A 19,875-nucleotide genomic window follows, 5' to 3' on the forward strand; every position below is an offset into this window, starting at 1 on the left:
CATATGTGACCTGATTAATTTTTTATCACTTTGAGACGAGTGCAGCCCTGTTCACCAACTTGCACAAGAATGTTATTGACTGATGTTTTACAAACACAACGGATCACTTTCTCACTCAGGAAAACAAAACAAACTTCACCATCAATCATAGTAATGAAGACACCTCCAGACTCGTCACCTGAGGCAATAATAAACAGGGTGTGACAAGATAAAACAATGGGACCCAACCCAACTTTCACTCGCTTTGGATCGCTGTCGCTGTCAATTCTGCTGGTGTTAATCACCTTGATCGCCCTTGTCCCCTTGGTTTCCATTACTGTCCCATCATTTTCGACCTCAATATGCTTTAACCGAGACTCCATCTTGAGGTCGTTTCTCCAGCGCTGTGCCCCCGTTTACACATGACATTAACACTCGTTTCGAGTGATCAGATTACATGTGGCGAGCCGTAAAGACAAGTGTAAACGGGCACCAAAGCGCTTTCACTCAAGCCGCTTTCCCCGGTGGTCCGTCACCCGTCATGAATGCGCTCTGGGACAGCGGCGTTGTGGGAAAATAAGTCACACGCAATACGTAAACGACCGTGTTTTTGTCTGATTTTAAAATCAAACGGAGACTTCAAAAGCTGTAAATCATTTCATCTTGCTGCCGTTCACACATTACACAGAGAAACATATTTCGTTTAATTATTAACCTTCTTTTCTGTCATTACATGTCAAAGTGAGGGGAAAATTATTTGGGGAAATTCACATGAAACTTCAAGGATGGAGTCTCATTGTTTGCACAAAAAAATCATTTTCTGATCATTAATTTTCCTTGATTTTCTTCAAATGTGAACCGTCCTTTAAATACTCCCACACTTAGCAATATTTGTTCCTTTTTATTGTTATTGAAAGATCAATTTCTGATATTCGGTAAAATTCTTGGTTTTTCGCTAAATCTTTTCGTGTTCATCACAGATCACTATCTGAATATGTTTTTCTTAATAGAAGATACTTTAAGAAATAAATCAAAAATATCATCACACAATTTTTAGATCAAAGACTAATTAATTCTTTCTTAAAAAATAATAAATTATTTTGAATTTCCAACCTGTTGCCCTGCTGTTTTTTTTTGGAGGTAAATTAAAGTTGTAAAAATTAATTGCCATTCGTAAAAATTCAACCGATTTTATTCCAGGTGCAACCCGCCGTTTGCTGCAGTGACTCACTTTAATTTGAAGCGCTGCTGGAGTAACAGCATTGATTGGAGATGTGACAGTCGGCATCATGTGAAAGCCTGCAGGGAACTCCAGGGAAAGACCAGACTTGTCCCCCGTGTCTTAAAATTCATCAAGCCTACAACGAACATCTAGTCGGCTTGATGAGAATGTCATCCTTCTTAAGTCCTTGGCAAACTCTTAAAAACAACTGCCATCTACTTTTTTAATTAATCTTTTTTTTTTTATGCTTTTATTTGACGTGATGGTGAATAAATGAAAAAGAGTCAACAGAGGTGAAGTGCCCTGTTCTGCGTCACTATTATATTATAATATTTCCATCCAAAATTGTAAAGGTCAGCTTCTGTTTAAATACAGTTCCAGAAAAATTCAAATTAAGTCCTGTAAAAAAATAAATAAATAACTAAAAAAAAAACTTGGTTATAAGTAGTTTTGTAAAAGTAAAAATCACAGTAAAAGGCAATAGAATAATTAATAACTAACGTCAATTTCCGATATCTCCATTAGATTTGGATCAAGGACATTTTCAGAAAGTTCACAAGCACTTTCTAAAATTCAGTTTTAATCAGACTGAACTTAAATAAAATAAATCTTAATTCCTACCTGCTTAGGTTTTTCTGCTCCCTCCCAACATTCAGGATTTCTGCAGGATTTGGCACGCATGCCTTCACAAATTCCCCTTCAATGTTTAGATTTAATTCTAAATGTAATATACAATAATTAATATATTTTCACGTAAAACGTCTTGCTGAGGTTGACTGTTTAATTCATTATGTCTACTCACCTTAATAAAATGGTGCATCTTGCTGAGGACTTAAAGTAAAAAAAGGCCAGACTGGACCCTGTGGTGGGCTACCCCTGCTCTGGAAGCTCATCTCTGCATATAGATACTGTATAAAGCCAGAAAACCAGTAGATTTACAATCCTGATCTTCCAGGAGCTCAGTTCCGTTCTGCAGCAGCCATGCCGTTTCTCCATCATCACTGAAGACTTTAAATCACTCTGAACTATGAAGCGCCGCTCAAACGGGACTGCCTGCCGAGCAGAAAAATGCAGCATAATTCCAGAGTGACGACGTCGTCTACGGATGTATTTTAAACCGATAACACTGAGCTAAACCATTTCCCAGTGCGAGCCAGAATACAGAACTTAACTTCTGACCACACCTCCTGACACACATATTTTGTTTAGGTTTATAAGACGGTTCTGCTCCAACACACATGAAGCGAGTGTTTGTTTTGTGTTTTCTCGACAGCGGAGACGGATAACTCCCAGAGGCTGCTGGACAACGACTCTGCTCAGCACCTGAAGCTGAGGGACCGCCAGCGCTTCTTCGAAGAGGTGTACCACCACGATGTGGACAACTACTTACCCTCCTCTCACCTGCAGATTGACAGCAGGAAACGTGAGTCGCTCTCTCCTCCATGTTTTAAAAGGTGGAGATGAATCTGCAAAAAGAAAGGAAACGAACTGATGCTGCTGTGTTTCAGCCCCGATGGGCAGCATCTCCTCCATGGAGGTGAACGTGGACGTCCTGGAGCAGATGGACCTGATGGACATATCGGATCAGGAGGCCCTCGATGTGTTTCTCAACTCAGGTTCAGGATCAGATGATGGAGCGTTGGTATCTCCGCTGCCAGGTGTTTGCCCCAGAGCAAAAAAAAGTCACTCTCAATGTGACCTTACGCTCCTGATTCTATTATTCTGATCGATTTTCACATGCTTGGACTTGTACCTGACGTGGGCACATTCAGCTGAATTCATGCACATTTCAAAGGCACATAATCATTTCTTATTCAAACTACCTTGAGGACATATATCCATCGTTCAGAAATTCAGGTCACATATGATGACACTGTGAAGCAAATATGCAGCTTCGTTATACTTGTTTATCGTTTTGGCCTCCTTATCAGTGTTGTCAGTTTAGACTTGTTGAAACTGGGCTGGGTGATTCCGGCACGCTGTTGACACACTTTCACAATCAGACCAGTGGCAAAAGTGATTTGCATATAAAGCTTGAGCACTGAAGTGAGATAAAGAGGGTACAGATGTGGATAATGTGGGCACCACCGTGTTTTAATAGCTCCTGTGATTACAGAGGCTGAGGATGAGGAGGACGATAACGAAGACGCCGAGGTGGTGTACAGGGAGCGCGCGCCTCTGAAGCGGCAGAGCGAAGTTTACCGCGGCTCCCAGTCTCGCACCTCCTCCTGCTCGTCCGGCTCCAGCGACACCAGCGCGGGAGGAGGCGACACGCCGGTCATCCAGTCGGACGATGAAGAGGTTCACGCCGACACCCTGCTGCTGACCTCCGTCCCCCAAGCTAGAGACGAAGAGACAGAAGAGGAAGACGAGAAGGACAGATGTCTCACCGCTGACCACGACAAAGACTGACTCTGTTCTGTAGAGAGCCTTGGTTTTCTCTCTCTCTGTTATATGACGTCCCTCCAGGTGAACTTCCAAGCATGACTGACCCAGTCTGTTGAATGTGTCTTGACCTTTCAGGATTTCTTTTACAACATAGTTTTATTTTTTTCTTCTAAAAGTGACTTAACACATCTCTTTTTCAGAAACTTGTTTAAAAAAAAACAAAGCTACACAATCCAAGCACTGACTCAGAAATAGTTCATAAGCATTTAAAACTGACTGCAATACAATTAAAAAAAGAAGACTTTTTTTAAGTTGAAATAAGAGAAAAACTTTTTTTCTTAATGTCTTGTCATTTTTAAGAAGCAGAGAACGAAGTGTTCCCACCCTGGTCATGTCCCAAAGCTTCCAATTTCTTCCTGTTGCAAGCGCAAAAACTGTTCTGACACTAAAAGAAAGAAAGAAACAGAAATACAGACTGCACAACAGTATATCGAGAAATAAAGAGCAGAATGTGCAATAGCTGACTGATGAACAATATTCCAAAAAGCAGTGTGAAAGATCTGCAATAACCAGATTAAATGAGATCCTATTGCTGCCATTAAAATGTGTAATTTGCATAAAAATATACATTACAGTTCAGAGTATCAGAAATGAAGCAGTTTATAGAAATGGTGAATAAAAATGGACAGGGAATGGATCCTGTCCTCTATTTCAGAATCCCTGTGAACCAATACTTCTTTTTCAAGTTAAGCATAATTTTGCAGGAGAAATTCCACACCAGGCAAAATTGAACAGAGAAATTGGAGCATGTTGCTTATCTGTAAAGTTTTAGTTTGGTGTTGTTATATGATACACTGGGAGTCTGGGACCAAACACATCAGTGCTGGCAGTGTTCTTCATATTGCCATGAGAGTTGATTAAAAAAACAAAAACAAAAACAAAAACACCAGCATTTTGCACACTGATGCTTCCACCAAGCCAGATCTTCCGAGGTCACATCTGACTATCCGTGGTTTGCTTTAACAACTTTCCCACTGGATCGCTTCCCTCACATGTGAGTCAGTAAGTCCCGTCGCTGTCCTCAGCCCCACCTCCCCCCGTGAACCCCATCAACCTTTCAGCAATTTTCAAACTATGCAAAGGGAGGAGTGAAACCCTGACCTGCAGCTGTTGTGCTCCGCCTGTAAAGTCGAAGCATACTTTGGCCAACTGAAAGTTTTAATTAATTATTCATACTGAAAATAATACATAATTAAAACAAATGACACTAAAGAATACCTGACTTTTAAACTTTCCAAACCAATAATTTTTCCTCCAAAATTTGTTGATATTGCCAAATTTCATCAGGATGTTTTGAGAAAAGAAGGATAGCAGACAGCTTTGTGTTTCATAATAAATCTATAATGTTCAGACACTCACTTGTCAGTTAAAATTCTTGGCAGTTCAACATATATGAGGCATTACAGCCTCCTGCTCAAACATGTCCTGGTTCAGAAATCACTAGTTTTCCTACTTTCACTGCCTCAGAGTAACTTTTCTTATCTATCTGCTGCAAAAAAAACCCACCGGTTTCCAACAGCTAAACAAAAACACCACAGGTAAATTTTGATTAAACTATAGAATTAGCAAATATCCTAACATTTGATATAAATCACTGCATTTTCAGCATCTAGATGGATTTTACTGCAATGTGCTCATTTCAAACTATAACAAGCTATTCACAACCCTGTCCTGTGGCTTTCTTGTCTACTGTGTTGAATTAATTTTGGGGAATGTGTTTGTTATCTAACAGGGATTGATTCAAATTCAGTGTGACTGAATGAATGGACTTCAAATTACCCATGATGCAGTTTCAAGGCATGTATCATGTTCTAGTGGTATAAGAAGACTAAAACTTGCTTCTTTCATTTTTTTTTTTTTGTCGCCGCATGCATGTATAAACTATTTGCACCATCTTCATCTTGTGTTAGTAAGTGCGTGACAGCTTGTTCTTGACTTTTACTGCTGTGCTGTAACGGAAGTTCACTGTCTTAAATGCAAATGTGATGTGAAAGGTCGTTAATTATGCTCACATGGAGGGTGAATGACTCAGCCGAAACACATTTATGCGTTAATACATGGCAAGGTATGCGTGTGTATTTGTTTGGAGACTTGACTGAGGGTGTGGTCGTTTGTTGTGGTATTCGGGTGAAGCTGGCAGCAACTTTGATAACGACCTTTTCACAGTGGGAATCACTGTGTTCTTTCCTGCTTCAACGTCTTATTGTCATGATGTCAGTTACAGAAAAAAAACATCATTAAAATGGACAGTGCACCTGTTGCACTGAATGAATTGTGCGTTTGTTTGAGTTGCCTTTCTCACTTTGTGAGTGTTTTTTTTTTTTTTTTTTAAGCTGTCACATTCCAACACCTTGAGTCGGTCCTTTGAATCCAACTGACAAACTCACTCTACATGTCAGACATCCAGAGCTGGCTATCAAGCCAAAGCTTCTCCCACAGAGAGCATTTAGATGCAATATAACAAGCACATACCCCGCAGAGACGTACTGACTGCAGCAAACTCATCTTTCCAGTTCTGCCAGTTTTTTTTTTCCCCCCTCACATGTACCACCACACAGTCTCAGCTGCATCTCGACGCTCAGAATTACCGAGTTGTACTGATAGAACCAAAAAAAGTTTTACACCTGCAGAACACTGGAGTTCTTCACATCTCACAGCATGGTTTTATCAAACAGTGTTGCTTTGTTACCTTCTTTAAATAAAAGCGACCGCGTAGTCAAAGTTTTATTCAAATCTTATGAATGTAAATCCCAGAAGCTTACATTGATCAGGGTTTCAATGGTTTTTGTTTTCTGAGACCGATCTTTAGTGATCAATCATTTCTTGAAGCTTGTATGAACGGTGAGTCTCCATTCATGTCTTACAACTGTGTCATTTTTCAGTCACAGATTTCCCTGCAGCTCCAGTTTAAGGTCATGTAATGTGATCCTGAAGTCATGATCTGGTTGATGTAAACAAACCTCAAGATCTCATCTGTCTGACAACATGAAAAACAAAGTCGTCAAATCTGTATCTTGCATGTGTGCTTCGTACACAGGAACTGAAGCCCTCCCTTCGCAGGGGCGTAGCAACATACAGATGGTGATGAAAACCTGTCCTTACTTATCTCTTTGACATAAAGTGACGTGAGAACTGCCTTCCTTACTGATCTGACACACTTCAGCTCAGATAATAACGCCTTATAGAAAGCTTGTTCAGAAACTCGATGAACCATTACCTTAACAGAAGTTCAACATTAATGTACATCCAGTTTCAGAACAGTCACAGCACGACAGTCATGAATTCAACCCGAGGTGAAATCTAAAGGAGGAGCTCTCCAGTCCCTTTGCATGTTAAGACATACCTGAGGCAGATTTAGAGACTTATAGAATCAGACGGATTAGTGGTTCTTGAATTGCCGGGTGTTAAAAAGCTGCACCAGTAGGACCCTGAAAATTGCTGAAGGGCAAATGAGCATGTCAGACATATTGACGGAATGACGTAATGTCACGGGATGACAGAAGTTGCTTCTGCATGCGTAGCTCGGCCTCGTCCTTGGGTGTTTGCTCTGCACACACACTCAGAAGTAGAAGACATACAGTCACACAGTCACAACTTTTAAAGAGACATTTTGGTTTGTTTAAAACACAAAACCAAAGAAATCTGCGGAGACCTTCTGCAAGATACACAACTGTCGCAACAGTGAAGAATGACCCAACTAAAATATCTAATATCATTTGTATTCATTGCAGCGTCACTAAAACCAATGCAGCTTTCACTGGTCTCCTGCTGATTCTGCTACAAAGCTCCGTTTGATATAAAAAAGGCTCTTCTGTGTAGAATCTATCATCACTTTTCCAGAGGTTTCCAATCTATAGATGATTCCTGTGCAAAGGTCGCACAGTCGGCTGTGTATCTATGATGTTTCGTTAAAGAGTCTGGTCCCAATCTGTGAAAATGATCATGTTAAAGGGAGAAAAGTATCTCCTTACAAGATCCAGCCCAGAAAAACATTTCTTTACAGTGGGAGCTCTACGCTTCCGTAGATATTGGCTCAGTTATTACTGAACATACGTGGCTTTATCTACTAATGGGATGCAGGGAGAATCACATCTGACAGACATGCTAAATAACACACACACATGCACACACACAATTAATTTAGCACGTCGGACCTCACGTCAAAATCAAGTGTGTATTTCAGACCAGTGTAAAGTACTGGGAGAAATGAATTCGTTAATGTGCAAAGTCTAAAAACGTGTGTTGTTACCCCCCTCCCTGCCCTTCTCGAAAATTGACATTTACTTCCCGTAACCCTAAAATAGCAGGTCTGAAAACTTCCCTCATCAATTCGTCTAACTCACACAAGCAAACAGTCAAACAGTAGCTCTTCCAGCAGATCATACGCATGTAAACATGGTTAAACACACAAAAAGCCCTCATTTAAATACTTTATTTGAAACACACACAAACTGAAAGTGCAGTCATTTTGCTAAGTTTGCAATTTCAAATCAGAAAAAATATCAAGCATTTAGTACAAAATATGAAAGTCAATGTGCAAAATGTGTTTATACTGTATTATTTCTTTGAATAATGATTTTCTTTGGGTATTTTTTAGGAACACGATCGCGACAGTCACTTCGCCACAAGCTTGAAGTGTTTAAATTCAGTCGTGTTACAGCAGGCAAAAACCACTTTGCTATACTTGCTGGGTGTGATGAAAAGATGTGAGAAGTAACTGTCGCATAATTATAAACACATTCCTTCAGCAGCTTGGGTTGGGTAACATTGTCAAGCTACTTTGTTTTTTTGAGGGGAATTTTTGCAACACAATACACCTGTCCTACATATATAAGAAACTTGATTTACAGACAAGCTTTCGTAGTACTATTGACACATTTCAAATGTCCCTAAAATGATTTGATTTAATTACTATGTTTGTCACCAATTTTTGCACTGATGCCTCGTCACGCTCTTTTTATTCGATTGACATTTATCCTTGTTAATAATGGGCGCAGGTTTCTAATAATTACTTTAATGAATTGCAGCTGAATAACAGGAATCACCCGGTGCTGTCAAAGCATATTGCTCTTGGCACAGTGGAAACACAGAGGTGGAGAGTTATCAAGTGGTTTTATGTCTTTTGAAGGATCAAAGTAGAGTTTCCGATTAGACGCATTTGGCATTTAAATGAAATAAAGGGATAAAGGAAACACTACACTCGGACAAATAAGCATCAATTTAATTGCATTTAAACAGGAATTTGTGAAAGTGGACAAAATGTACCGGGTGTATATGACTGTTTCAATGCTGGGCAGACTTTGTCGTTGAGTTTAAAATACTTTTCTTAATCGGCTGTAGTGAAATCAGGGAAGCAATCATGCTCCCTACATCTTTAAGTACAGCTCCTTTTTCTCATGTTGTAAGTTGGACGTAAATAAAGAATGGTAACCTGAGCTCCAGAGCTGAGCGGACGTTCCACTGAGCTGCAGCATGTTTGCAACAAAACTTAAAGAGTAAAACTTCAAACTATCACATTAACTACATGCACTTACATGCTATATTCATGCATTTAAAAAAAAAAAAAATATGTATATGGTCTCATCCTATCCTATCCATAATCGCTTCTCGCTGAATGTATCGCGTTACACATCAGTGTGTGTGCAAACAGACAGTTCTTTGTCAACGACAAGCTCAGCCAGTCACCTGCCTGCAGGCATTGTGGGTTTGTCCTTTCTGCTCTCATATTCTAGCTGCCTTTGCCTTTTTCGGAGCATTCCCTCGGAGGATATCGCTCAGGGAGGAGCAGGATGAGGATCCTTTCACTGCTTCTGCTGGTAGGCATCAGGTGTTCGTGTACTATCAGTCCGCTAAAGACCATTTCTTGAAGAAGTGCAGTTTAATCATAACTCTCAGAGTAAATATTGAATGTTCTTATCACAGGAGAGTAATTGAGATGCTTGCATTCGTGTGTTTTCTGTAACTTTGGGAATGCTCACCAAGACGGTCGACACGCACGAGACTTTTAGTTACCGGTGAAGACTTTGCTCCAGAGGCCCAGGGGAAAACAGAAATGAACAGAGAAACGAAGCTGAACCACTTCTATGCATTACGTTCTGGAAACGGGAGTTGCAGACGGACAATTTCAATACAAAGCCAGATTGTTAGTTTACTACAGTTAATAAATTAAAATCAATTGATGTATAGAAATTCAATGCATGTTCTGTAATTATATGACACGCTGGGTGTTTGTTATGCTTTTAAGCTTCATTTAGAGATATGGCTTAAAATAGATGACTGAGTCGACCTTGAAATATAAAGATGTTTCACTTCGATCCTCATCTGCACTTGAAACGTTTCGAGGGAGACGATAGTGGGGATGCCCTGTGACACACTGATGACCTGTCCAGGGTGTATCCTCCCCTCGCCCATCGTTATCTGGGGTCGGCTGCAGCGTCCTTTGACCCTGCACTGGATGAAACGGTATAGAAGACGGGTGGATGGATGATTCTGATTTGGTAGAGCAGGTCATCTTCCAAACGCAGGATTGCTGATTCACGCGTTCATCTCACTCTGTCTATGAGTCGAAGTGTCCTATGCTGGGATCTTAGATTCTCCTCTGGTATGTAGGTTATTCACCTTGCTATTAAATATAATCATTAACATGAGCATACTTGGGTGGAGCTGTGATAAGTGAGTTACATGTTCTTATTGTACCACACGGGTTTTCCTGAGGACTCTCAGCTTACTCTCACGGTCCAATGTCATGCTCGTTCGATTAATTGGTGGCTTTAAAATGTCTTTATGTTTGTGTGGGTGATGAGCGGTGTCTTTGAGTTAATGCTGGAATGGACTGGCAGGGTGCGCCCTGCTTTACAGCCCACATCTGCACATTAAGATGAATAGAATGGCCACGAAAGATGGAGGATTAATGCATGTTAAGAGAAGCACAAGTATTCTCCCCATTAAGTTCTAATAATGGCATTGTTGGTAAGCTTGTTTTGCATGGCCTCTTTTCAGTATTGTGCTACCTGAACTGTGCAAAACAACAATAAAGCCTCACTTGTAGTCTACATCCAGAATTTCAAACTGTTTTATTTTTCTATGGTACCTCAATACCACTGCTATATTTCAGAGCTTCAATAGATTTGATTGTTTGTGCCTTCGTGGCGACGTGGTGGCGCTCACGTTATTATAGGTTTCAGTTCGGTCTCTGAAACATTCCCAACACTGGTTCTGCTTGTCTTTAACAGACATATTTGTGTTCTCTCTTTTTGATTCATCTCTTTTTGCCATTGCACCGCTCCTCATTACCTTTCCTACACTTGTTTAACTTATCTATAATTTTTTTCTTTTATTGTTTGCTTCGTGTCTTTAACATGTCGAAACGAAGATCAAATCAAATCAATGCCAATAACCAACGATTCGCTATCATGACTGCAACTAAAAATACTTTCATTAAAAAACTGTATAATGAAGCGCATCTTTTTCTAGAAGATATGAATGAATGAAGTTCACCTGACTCTTGTTTGTCCTCACTGTGTGTAGGTTGAAGCTGCAGCCTCGGCAATGTGGTTTGATTCCAGCACACATGCTCGGGAGGTAACTGATTTTTGTTTTCCAAGTGAAATGTTTTTTCAAAAACAGTATTCAGAATTCTTTTTTCTCTCTCTCTCTTTTTGATGCTATATCAGGGTCTCTTGTCGCGTTCCAAAAGACGATGGGTCTTGTCGACAATCGAACTGGTGGAGGAAAAAGAGGAAGTCTACCCAGTCATTATTTCAACGGTGAAAAAAACAGAACCAAAAAAAAAAAAAAATAGACTGACCACATCAGCAAAATATTCGTACCAATATGAATGTATATATATGTATATATATATATATATATATATATATACACACACACACACACATATATATATACATATACATATATATATATACGTATACGTGGAAAAAAAAATCTAACTTTCAGCTTTTACTGTTTCAACCAGATGTTTAACGACAAGACTCCGGGGAAAAACTTCAGGTTCCAAATAAGCGGGGATGGAGTGAACGAGGGTATTTTCAGTATAAATGAAACAAGTGGAGACGTCTACGCACACGAGGCTGTCGACAGAGAGACAAAAGAAACATACCACGTGAGTGAGCGGTTCTACTCACAAAAAGTTTATACAGTTTCAAGTTTTAAACGATTCTTTTTTTAATGTAATAATATGATCTACAGATTAAATTTGAAGTCTTGGAAAGAGAAACTGGCATTCCAATTGACAAAGAACTATCCTTCGATATTGACGTAGTCGACATAAATGACAACGCACCTAAGTTTCAAAACCCAGAAATCGAAGTCGACGTGAAGGAAAACATGCCAGAGGGTGAGTAAACGCTCATTTTGAATTATCTGCATTCAGCCACTGGGTATCACACTTTAGTGAAATGAGAAACAATCACCAGACACCGGGGATTTATCTGATATCCTGCCTCCTGCTAACAAACCTGTTCCCTCTGATTTCCTTCACCTTCTCACAGGATATTTGCCAGTGCAGCTGTATGCATCAGACATTGATGAGGTCAACACACCCAACTCTGAATTTAGCATCAAAGTGCATTCACAAACACCTCTGGAGCCAAAGATCGAGGCGGATCAGCTCCATGGCAAAATGGCCCAACTCGCCTTCACAGGATGTTTTGACTACGATGTACGGCGGCGGTGACTTCATGACTTATCTAAATCATGGCAATACATGCAGATAATCCAAATGATCTAAAACATCAGTTTTTAATATGTATTTCAGAAACAAAAGAAATATGAAATTATCATTGAAGCAAAAGATCACGGAAAGCCACAACTTTCCTCCACTGCTCTTGCTATCATTAATATTAAGGACTCTAACACTCACGCGCCAACATTCAAAGAAAGGAAGGTACGCACTTTGCTGTTATTAATCTTTTATATACAGTATTTGAACTGGTTGTGCAGCAGATTCATAATGTTGATTTTTAAAAATTTCTTTTGCCTCTGAAGTACAAGGGCGAGGCCCAGGAAATGATGGCCAAAGATGATATTCTGAGAGTGTCAGTAGAAGACAAAGACACCCCAAACACTGACGGCTGGCGAGCCAAGTACTTCTTCATCAGCGGGAACGAGGACGGGGCGTTCAAAATTGAAACTGATCCAGTAACCAATGAAGGCATTCTGAGTGTTGTCACGGTAACCCTGATTTTTCTGCTCTCGGAGTAGCGTTACTTCCTCATTTAGTCCAACAAATTTTCATTACAAACACAAGAAAGAGAAGTTATATAAGTAAAAACTAAACTTGTACATTAATTTCAGGGGAAGAATTATCAACAAACAAGTCTGGAAAACCTGGAGATTGGAGTAGAAAACGTTGAGCCCTTATTTATTTGCAAAGATGGAAAACCAGTCAGTACACAGATGCTTCCAAAAGCAGATTCGGTCACGATTGAAATGACGATGATCGATTCCAACGACCCACCGTCATTCAAGAGAGAGACGTACCACGTGTACGTTCAGGAGGAAGAGGAACCTGGACAACTGCTGTTCACTCCAGAGGTTCACGATGAGGACTCCACAAACATCAGGTGGGATAAAACATGTCTGAGTTAAACAACAGGGATGATGGAAAATTACCTGAAAACCCAAAACACTGTGTTATAGTACCATCAAGATCTTACATTATATGTCTTTGTGTGTTAACACCTTTGTGCAGTCCTGGTTTTACTAATCGCATGACCTTCCGTCAGAAACGGCCAGTGCTTCACATTTTTACTGATTCCGTTCTGTGAGCAGATATGAGCTGTTCGATGATCCTGCTGGATGGGTGACCGTTGATAAGGCAACTGGCAAAATCACAACAATCAAGAGGATGGACAGGGAGTCCCCCTTTGTCAACGAAAACAACGTCTACCCAGTTGTCATTGCAGCCATTGACGATGGTATGAGAAAGCTGTCATGAGAGACATGCTGGATCTTTGGTTCACAAAACGTGTCTAAAAATGAGCTGATGCTTTGTCCTCTTGACAGGTGAGCCTCCGGGCACGGCTACGTGCACGGTCCAGATTCACCTGAAGGATATCAATGACAACAAGCCCCAGCTGGTCAACGACACCATCATCCTGTGTGGGAACAAGGATAACAAAGTCATGGTGCCTGCCGAGGACGCAGACCAATCTCCTTACAGCGGGCCGTTCACCTTCACCATCGGGGACGAAGCCCTGAAAGAGACCTGGAAACTAAGCCCTTCCTTCGGTTCGTAAACTCCTGTGACGCCAACTCACTGAGAGAAACATCGGCTTTAAGTATTTCAGGTGCTTCACGTGTCGATTTACACCTTCCTTCAGGGATGGCGTGCGGCCTCATCAGCTTGAAGGAGCTTGCTTACGGTAACTACACCATACCCCTGCTCATTCAAGACCAGCAGAACCAAGCCGGAGAACGGACTCTGAACGTCATGTTGTGTGAATGTGGAGAAAACAACGTCTGTCGTAGCAAACTGCCAGTCACAACCAGTCTTGGACCTGCTGCCATCGGACTGCTTTGTGCAGGACTGCTTTTGTTTTTGTGTGAGTACGGAGATCAGTGACCCTCTGATCAGCAAACAACGCTCCCAGACTAAAATTACACAACTGTTGCCAACTGTCTCATCATTTAAAACAGTATTAGATTGTTAATAGATTACAAATTATACTGCAGTTCAGTTAAACATGTCGTATACTTAATTCAGTTTCACATCCATCCGCAGTACTGCTACTTGTTTTCAAGTGTGACGCTGGAAAGAAGACATTTGAATACATGGAAGTTGACGAAGGCAACCAGACTCTCATCAAGTACAACCAGGAGGGAGGCGGCGCCGCATGCAAGGTCAGAAGGTCACTTTGTGTTCACAGGTGGGATATAAAAACAATAATATGTAAACCTTTGGATTTATTTTTTGTTTCTCGGTGCCAGGCTGAACCCACTCTGATTCGGACACCCATAAGTGACGTGAATGTGACGGAGGGAATCAAGCAGGCCACCATACGGGTATGCCCTCTCTCAACACTGGGTTCTGTTGTGTCAAACAAGACGTTGCCAGTAGTGGAGTTACTATGTTATTTACTGCAAATATAAAGTAGCCAGTTATTTGTGGGCGCTGCTGCTGCGTTACTTCCAGTGATGCGCCTAATGGACGACTCGCGCATTCAGTTCAGAAGTCATCATAACAAATATTTGCAGGAAGACGACTGATGATCTTAATGTTACGGTTACCTGAGAAACGGCAAAAATAAAATCAGATGGCGTTGGAATAAACAGGGAGAAAAAAAAACTGCTGAGAATAACACAACCATGCAAAAGACCGGTCCTGCAATACTGCGCTAGTGTTTGAGGCTGGTGATAAATTGCTATTCCTGGGGATACGGGTAAATAAGTGTAGTCCATTTACCATAAATAATGATAATGTTACTTGTCAAGACGGCTGGGTTAGTTCAGGATTAATGAGTCACTCCTCCATTAGACAATGATCTGGTTCAATGATAACTAATTGCCTGTCATTAGAAAAAAAATAGCTTCAAGAATGCCTTTGGCAATAAAGGAATAAAAAAATTACCCGCAAGACTCTGAGTGTTAACACATTAGGGAAGGTGTGGACTTAAAAAGTAACTGAATAAAAACACATTTGGAGTAAAAGTCCCTGAAATATTAAGTTTCGAGTAACCTTTTGGTGCAGTGGTTTTCTAGAGGTTAGAGAAGCGGATCCCAAAGAAGAAGACAGGTCCCCACTGTGACCTCCATCAACTCCTCGAAGTATTCGGAAATCGGGTGCCGACTATCCAAAAAAATAAGACGGGTAAATCCGGAGAAAGGAATTCCCTCAAGGGGATTAATGAAGTATGCTTTCTTTATTTGTTTCTTCTTCTCTTGGAGGAAGTAAAAAGTTTCCAGAGCTCATTGTTAATGTAATTCCACTGCGGTCTGAAGTCCTGGCGTTATTATACTCATCAGCCTCATGACAAAGAGAAAAACAATTAAGATTTAAGGCTTTACTGAAACAAGAAGATCCAGAATGTCCTCCACCCTCCAGCTTGAAGTATAATCCAAGAAACAATTTAGACCATGGATTTCATGTCCTATATTAAAATATCAGCAGACAAAATGCCGCAGATGTTAAGACTGAAACTGTTCTAGTTAGTTATTCAGTTTTTTCAACAGAAAGATATCTACCATCTTGAAGATGATTTTAACATTTCTATATAATAAGAAATTATCAAACTGAGATTTAGGTCATGCCACATGACAAGCAGGTTGGCATATAATGTGATAAATTACACAGTGCATTCAGGATTGTGTAATAAGTAGGTCATGCAGTGGAATTTAATGCTACCAGGCTGTACATCAAATACCTTCATGTATTAATCTGCCTCTGTGCTGGAAAAAGCCACATGAGAGAGAAGATCAGTTAGCCTCGTAAACCAGCCCCGCCCACTCCACATCCACATTTGGATTTTGGAGTGGGCGGGGCTGGTTTATGAGGCTAAAGATGAGTGGCATGAGGTACGTTTCCTCAGTTCATGTCAGGTTGTCCAGGTCTTGTCAATGCCATACCTCCAGAAGATTTTTCTTGCTTGTCAAAGGTCAAGATTGCTTGTGAAGTTGTACAGAAAAGCAAACAATTCAAAGCCTTTCATTTCTCACCGATCCTCACCCCGTATGATTTATATGAGCTTCGCCACACAGTGTCAGCTTCAACTGTATGAAAACACTTCAATTATTCATACAGTTTGCTTTGGGTTTTTTTTGTTCCCCCTTCATCAATTTGTTCTGTTCAAACAGACGACTGAGGCGGCCCAGGGAATGACTGAGGTCGACGGGTACAACTCTGAGTTTACCACAGTGAGTGAGAAATGTTTCAATGTTCACTTCTGAATGCTGAAGTTATTGTGCTGATTCAAAATCTTGACTCGGCGAGACTTGAAATACACAGACGTTCCCCTTTGATATTTAATTTTATGACGTGAACCACACTCAATCACTTCTTTTTATCACCCACAGCTCAACTTGCAATCAATGGGCGCATATAATCAAAGAGATACTTTCAGAAGCCACAACAGCCAACAGATGCACGGCATGGTGAGTGACTTCAGCTGCAGCAGCAGCATTGTACGTTACTGCAGCATTCCTTTTGGATGCCAAACTGAGGCCTCAGTTAATTGCACTGTTAACCACAAGAGGGTGCTCCACTTCAATTTATTTCATTTTAATGAGGCACAGCAATTGTGAACATATTATTTTCCCATGCTACTTGTGAGTTAATAGCTTTAGAAATGTTAAAATTCAAATGTTTTAGCACAATTCTGTTATGCTGCAGTCAAAGTTGTCTATTTTAGAGATACATAGAAGGAATCTGGATGCAGAGTTAAAAAATATGATTACATTAACCTAAATCTACCTTATTGTGCACCATCCAGGTAAAGTCAGATAAGCTCAAACTGACAGTTTGCTTGTTTTCTGTGGTTTAGTACTCCACATGGGGCACTTCCAGGACCTCCAGGACCTACAATGTAAGTAGTGTTCAGATTTGTAAAGCACTAACCAAAGCCTTGAAGTTTTTATGATATTTAAACCTCACTATCTGTTCAGCAGGGCGGCTCGTCACAGTATCGCCGCTCTCTCAGCCTGCAGTCCAATCAACAGGTGGCAGATCAAATTGAAAGGGTAAGAGAGGCTCACATCTGTTCAAGCATGGGTAGAGAAACCCCTGGCCTGTGCCCGTCAGTGCACAATTTGAAGCCCCTCTTCGTATTGTTATGTGACAGCCTTTCGAGAGAAAAAAATGTAATTCTGAAATTTCTAAATCTCCAGAGACTTTATTTGGTGGATGGAGTCAAAGGAGAAGTGTCCGTGGATCGATTCTCCAAGTTCGCCTACGAGGGCCAAGGCAGCAGGTGCCAGTCGCTGGACGAGCTGTCGCTCGTCAACCTGGACGACGACCTGCAGTTTCTGGATGATTTGGGATCAAAGTTCAAGACCCTTGGAAAGATCTGCCAAGAGACAGTTAAGGAAAAAAACATACAAGTTTAAACCCACCACTGGAATGTACGTATGCTTTCTAAATTGTCATGTCGTTTTGCATGCGCCTAAATTCTGGAGCAACGAGTTTTGAATTACCGCTAGTTTATCTGGATAAAAAAAAAAAAAAAAAGAGTAACTTCAACATCAACACTGAAACAGCTCTGTTATATAAGTCCAACGGTTGACTGCAATAGTGCAGATGCAGCAGGTACTTCACCACACCACCAGCTTGCAGTAGAGCCCCTATTGTGAGGGAATACTAAGCTAAGCATATATTTCAAGTGTGGCGTTCAGTAGTTGTAAAACGTGATACTAGGATTTTGTGAGAAGGGAAAACACGCTTAAGATTCCTACAAACATTTCACCCAAAAGAAGATTAGAAGGTGAAACAGAAGCTGCTCAAATAACAACCTCCAGCTCCACAAATTATCAGTTTGAAATAAAGAAATAAAATTACTGTATAAAATAATGCACTGTCCTCGATGGCTACACTGTGTCATTGATAAAAGGTCAAGGATATTATCAAATTTGGAATATGTTCTATTCTCCAAGCTGAGGCTATTACATTTACCAAACTGTCCTCTGAACAATGATGGAGGTCGCAAATGTTTAAACAAACTACTTAGAATTTATTTTTTTTTTAAAAAACATAGTCAATATTAGTTTCTATCATGAGCATTTCTTAATTACAGAACTGCAAAAACAAAAAAAAAAAAAAGAGGAATGTAGTTTTCTTTATTATTAATTACTTTTTGTATGAAGTATGACATATTATTTTATGGGAATGTTGTATCAGGGAAATATACCAGAGCGGGTCTCTGCGATCTGCCTCTTCCTACAGGTCAAAGATCAATCTTTCAGGCGTGGGTAGAAAAGAAATACGTGTTTGTGTAAGAAGAGCACAATGCAGCTTTAGACCGTTTCCATTTCGCAGCGCTGCGAATGCAATTCTTCACAGATCCCGTGTGAACGGCACACACAACCACCAAAACTAACAATAACAGAAAACTAATTAGTGGTTTCAGTGTTATGCAACCAGACTTGCTGCAGTTATCAACAACAACATTGTTTGATACAGTTGGGAATGTTTTTATTCAACTGATTGATTGATGAAAATGACTTCATTGGAATTGGCCCAGAGGAACTGACTCAACTTTTGGACTCATCTGACAAGATTAATGGAGAGGTAACAACCTACACAAGCTGGATTGTCTTTCTTTCTTTCTTTTCTTTTTTTTTTTGTTAGCTTTTCTGTGACAATTTGGACTAAAATATGTGTTTTAAGCCCAAATGCACATTGGCACTATGACTACGCTTTTGCTGACTTGGAGATGCAGTTCATGCTCTGGACACCCCGTCACACTCCGATGGATTTCAATTGAACTCTCTTTACCTTCAGTGGGTGTGTTTAGTTTTTTTAACGCTTCATTCTACTGCTGATAAAACACTGATTGTTGGAACTTCACAGCAGATTGACTTAATCTCTGGGGGTTAAGTCAGGACAGTATTTTTATGAAATATGATCAAGCTGACTTGTAGAAACCAGGATGTTTTATAGAGGGGAACGTTTAAGATTTAATATCTGTCTGACAGGTTTTTCCTGCTGGTCATCAAAGTCAATAAAAATCAACAGGTGAAAGAAATCGTTCACCAGCAGCGACCATAACATTAATCTGACAAAATACTGTTTGTGTCTTTTTGTGGATGATCTGGGAATGCAGTGATACGGACTCAGCAATGTACTTTTTATACCACTACATATTGTTTTTTTTTTTTATTTGAACACTTTGCAAATTTTGTCTTAATGTAAAATTTTATCAATCAAATAAATTGCAGTCATTGCAGTTGCAAATGTATTTGAACAGATATGTGTTTGTGGTGAACTTGATCACTTTATAAAGGGATGAAGTAACAAAATGTGAACTGACAATTAAAATTGCAATCTTAAATGTCAGCTCCTTGACACAGTTTCATTTCAGCTAAATTGAATTTTTAAACCAAATACAGAGTCCAGTATGGTAAATTCAGTCTCCATGCCTCAAAAACTGTAACTTCACACCGTTTTTGGTCGTTGTGGTCAAAATTAGTCACAGTATCTAAAATAAAAATTGACCTTTGAGCATAACCACAGTCTGATTAAGTTGGTAGATGAAGTAGATGGCTCCATTTTTAAG

At 40.1% G+C, this 19,875-nt stretch overlaps 2 protein-coding genes across 4 annotated transcripts in view; both read left to right on the plus strand.

Annotated features, from left to right (window-relative positions):
- LOC115407543 (dysbindin-like) overlaps positions 1 to 3,779 on the plus strand; it is an 18,706-nt gene extending 14,927 nt beyond the window's left edge. The window contains exons 2-4 of one of the 2 annotated variants that reach the window (XM_030117915.1): positions 2,475 to 2,624; positions 2,710 to 2,859; positions 3,318 to 3,779. In XM_030117915.1, the coding sequence (XP_029973775.1) occupies positions 2,475 to 2,624; positions 2,710 to 2,859; positions 3,318 to 3,613 (596 nt within the window). In that variant the 3' untranslated portion in view covers positions 3,614 to 3,779. The remainder of the gene's footprint in view (positions 1 to 2,474; positions 2,625 to 2,709; positions 2,860 to 3,317) is intronic. The other variant, XM_030117914.1, reaches the window with a different exon arrangement.
- Positions 3,780 to 9,416: 5,637 nt separating this feature from the next.
- Positions 9,417 to 18,960, plus strand: cdh26.1 (cadherin 26, tandem duplicate 1). 2 transcript variants are annotated; one of them, XM_030117899.1, is made up of 19 exons: positions 9,417 to 9,465; positions 11,177 to 11,230; positions 11,323 to 11,415; positions 11,625 to 11,771; positions 11,858 to 12,005; positions 12,160 to 12,329; positions 12,426 to 12,554; positions 12,656 to 12,841; positions 12,965 to 13,233; positions 13,442 to 13,587; positions 13,676 to 13,900; positions 13,993 to 14,214; positions 14,394 to 14,512; positions 14,600 to 14,674; positions 16,463 to 16,522; positions 16,682 to 16,759; positions 17,149 to 17,190; positions 17,270 to 17,344; positions 17,492 to 18,960. In XM_030117899.1, the coding sequence occupies exons 1-19, from the start codon at positions 9,439 to 9,441 to the stop codon at positions 17,708 to 17,710; spliced, it is 2,484 nt and encodes an 827-aa protein (XP_029973759.1). In that variant the 5' UTR covers positions 9,417 to 9,438; the 3' UTR covers positions 17,711 to 18,960. The 2 variants fall into 2 exon arrangements, with proteins under 2 accessions (XP_029973759.1, XP_029973760.1); XM_030117900.1 differs by having other exon boundaries at positions 17,273 to 17,344.
- The last annotated feature ends 915 nt before the right edge of the window (positions 18,961 to 19,875 follow it).

Source organism: Salarias fasciatus, chromosome 20 (genome assembly GCF_902148845.1).
Source record: "Salarias fasciatus chromosome 20, fSalaFa1.1, whole genome shotgun sequence".
NCBI classification, from domain to species: Eukaryota; Metazoa; Chordata; class Actinopteri; order Blenniiformes; family Blenniidae; genus Salarias; species Salarias fasciatus.

Coding starts and splice junctions, on each gene's coding strand:
- cdh26.1 (XM_030117899.1), top strand. CDS start 9,439: ATGAGGATCCTTTCACTGCTTCTGCTG. Junction 13,234..13,441: donor GAGGACTCCACAAACATCAG/GTGGGATAAAAC, acceptor TTCTGTGAGCAG/ATATGAGCTGTTCGATGATC. Junction 14,215..14,393: donor AGGACTGCTTTTGTTTTTGT/GTGAGTACGGAG, acceptor ATCCATCCGCAG/TACTGCTACTTGTTTTCAAG.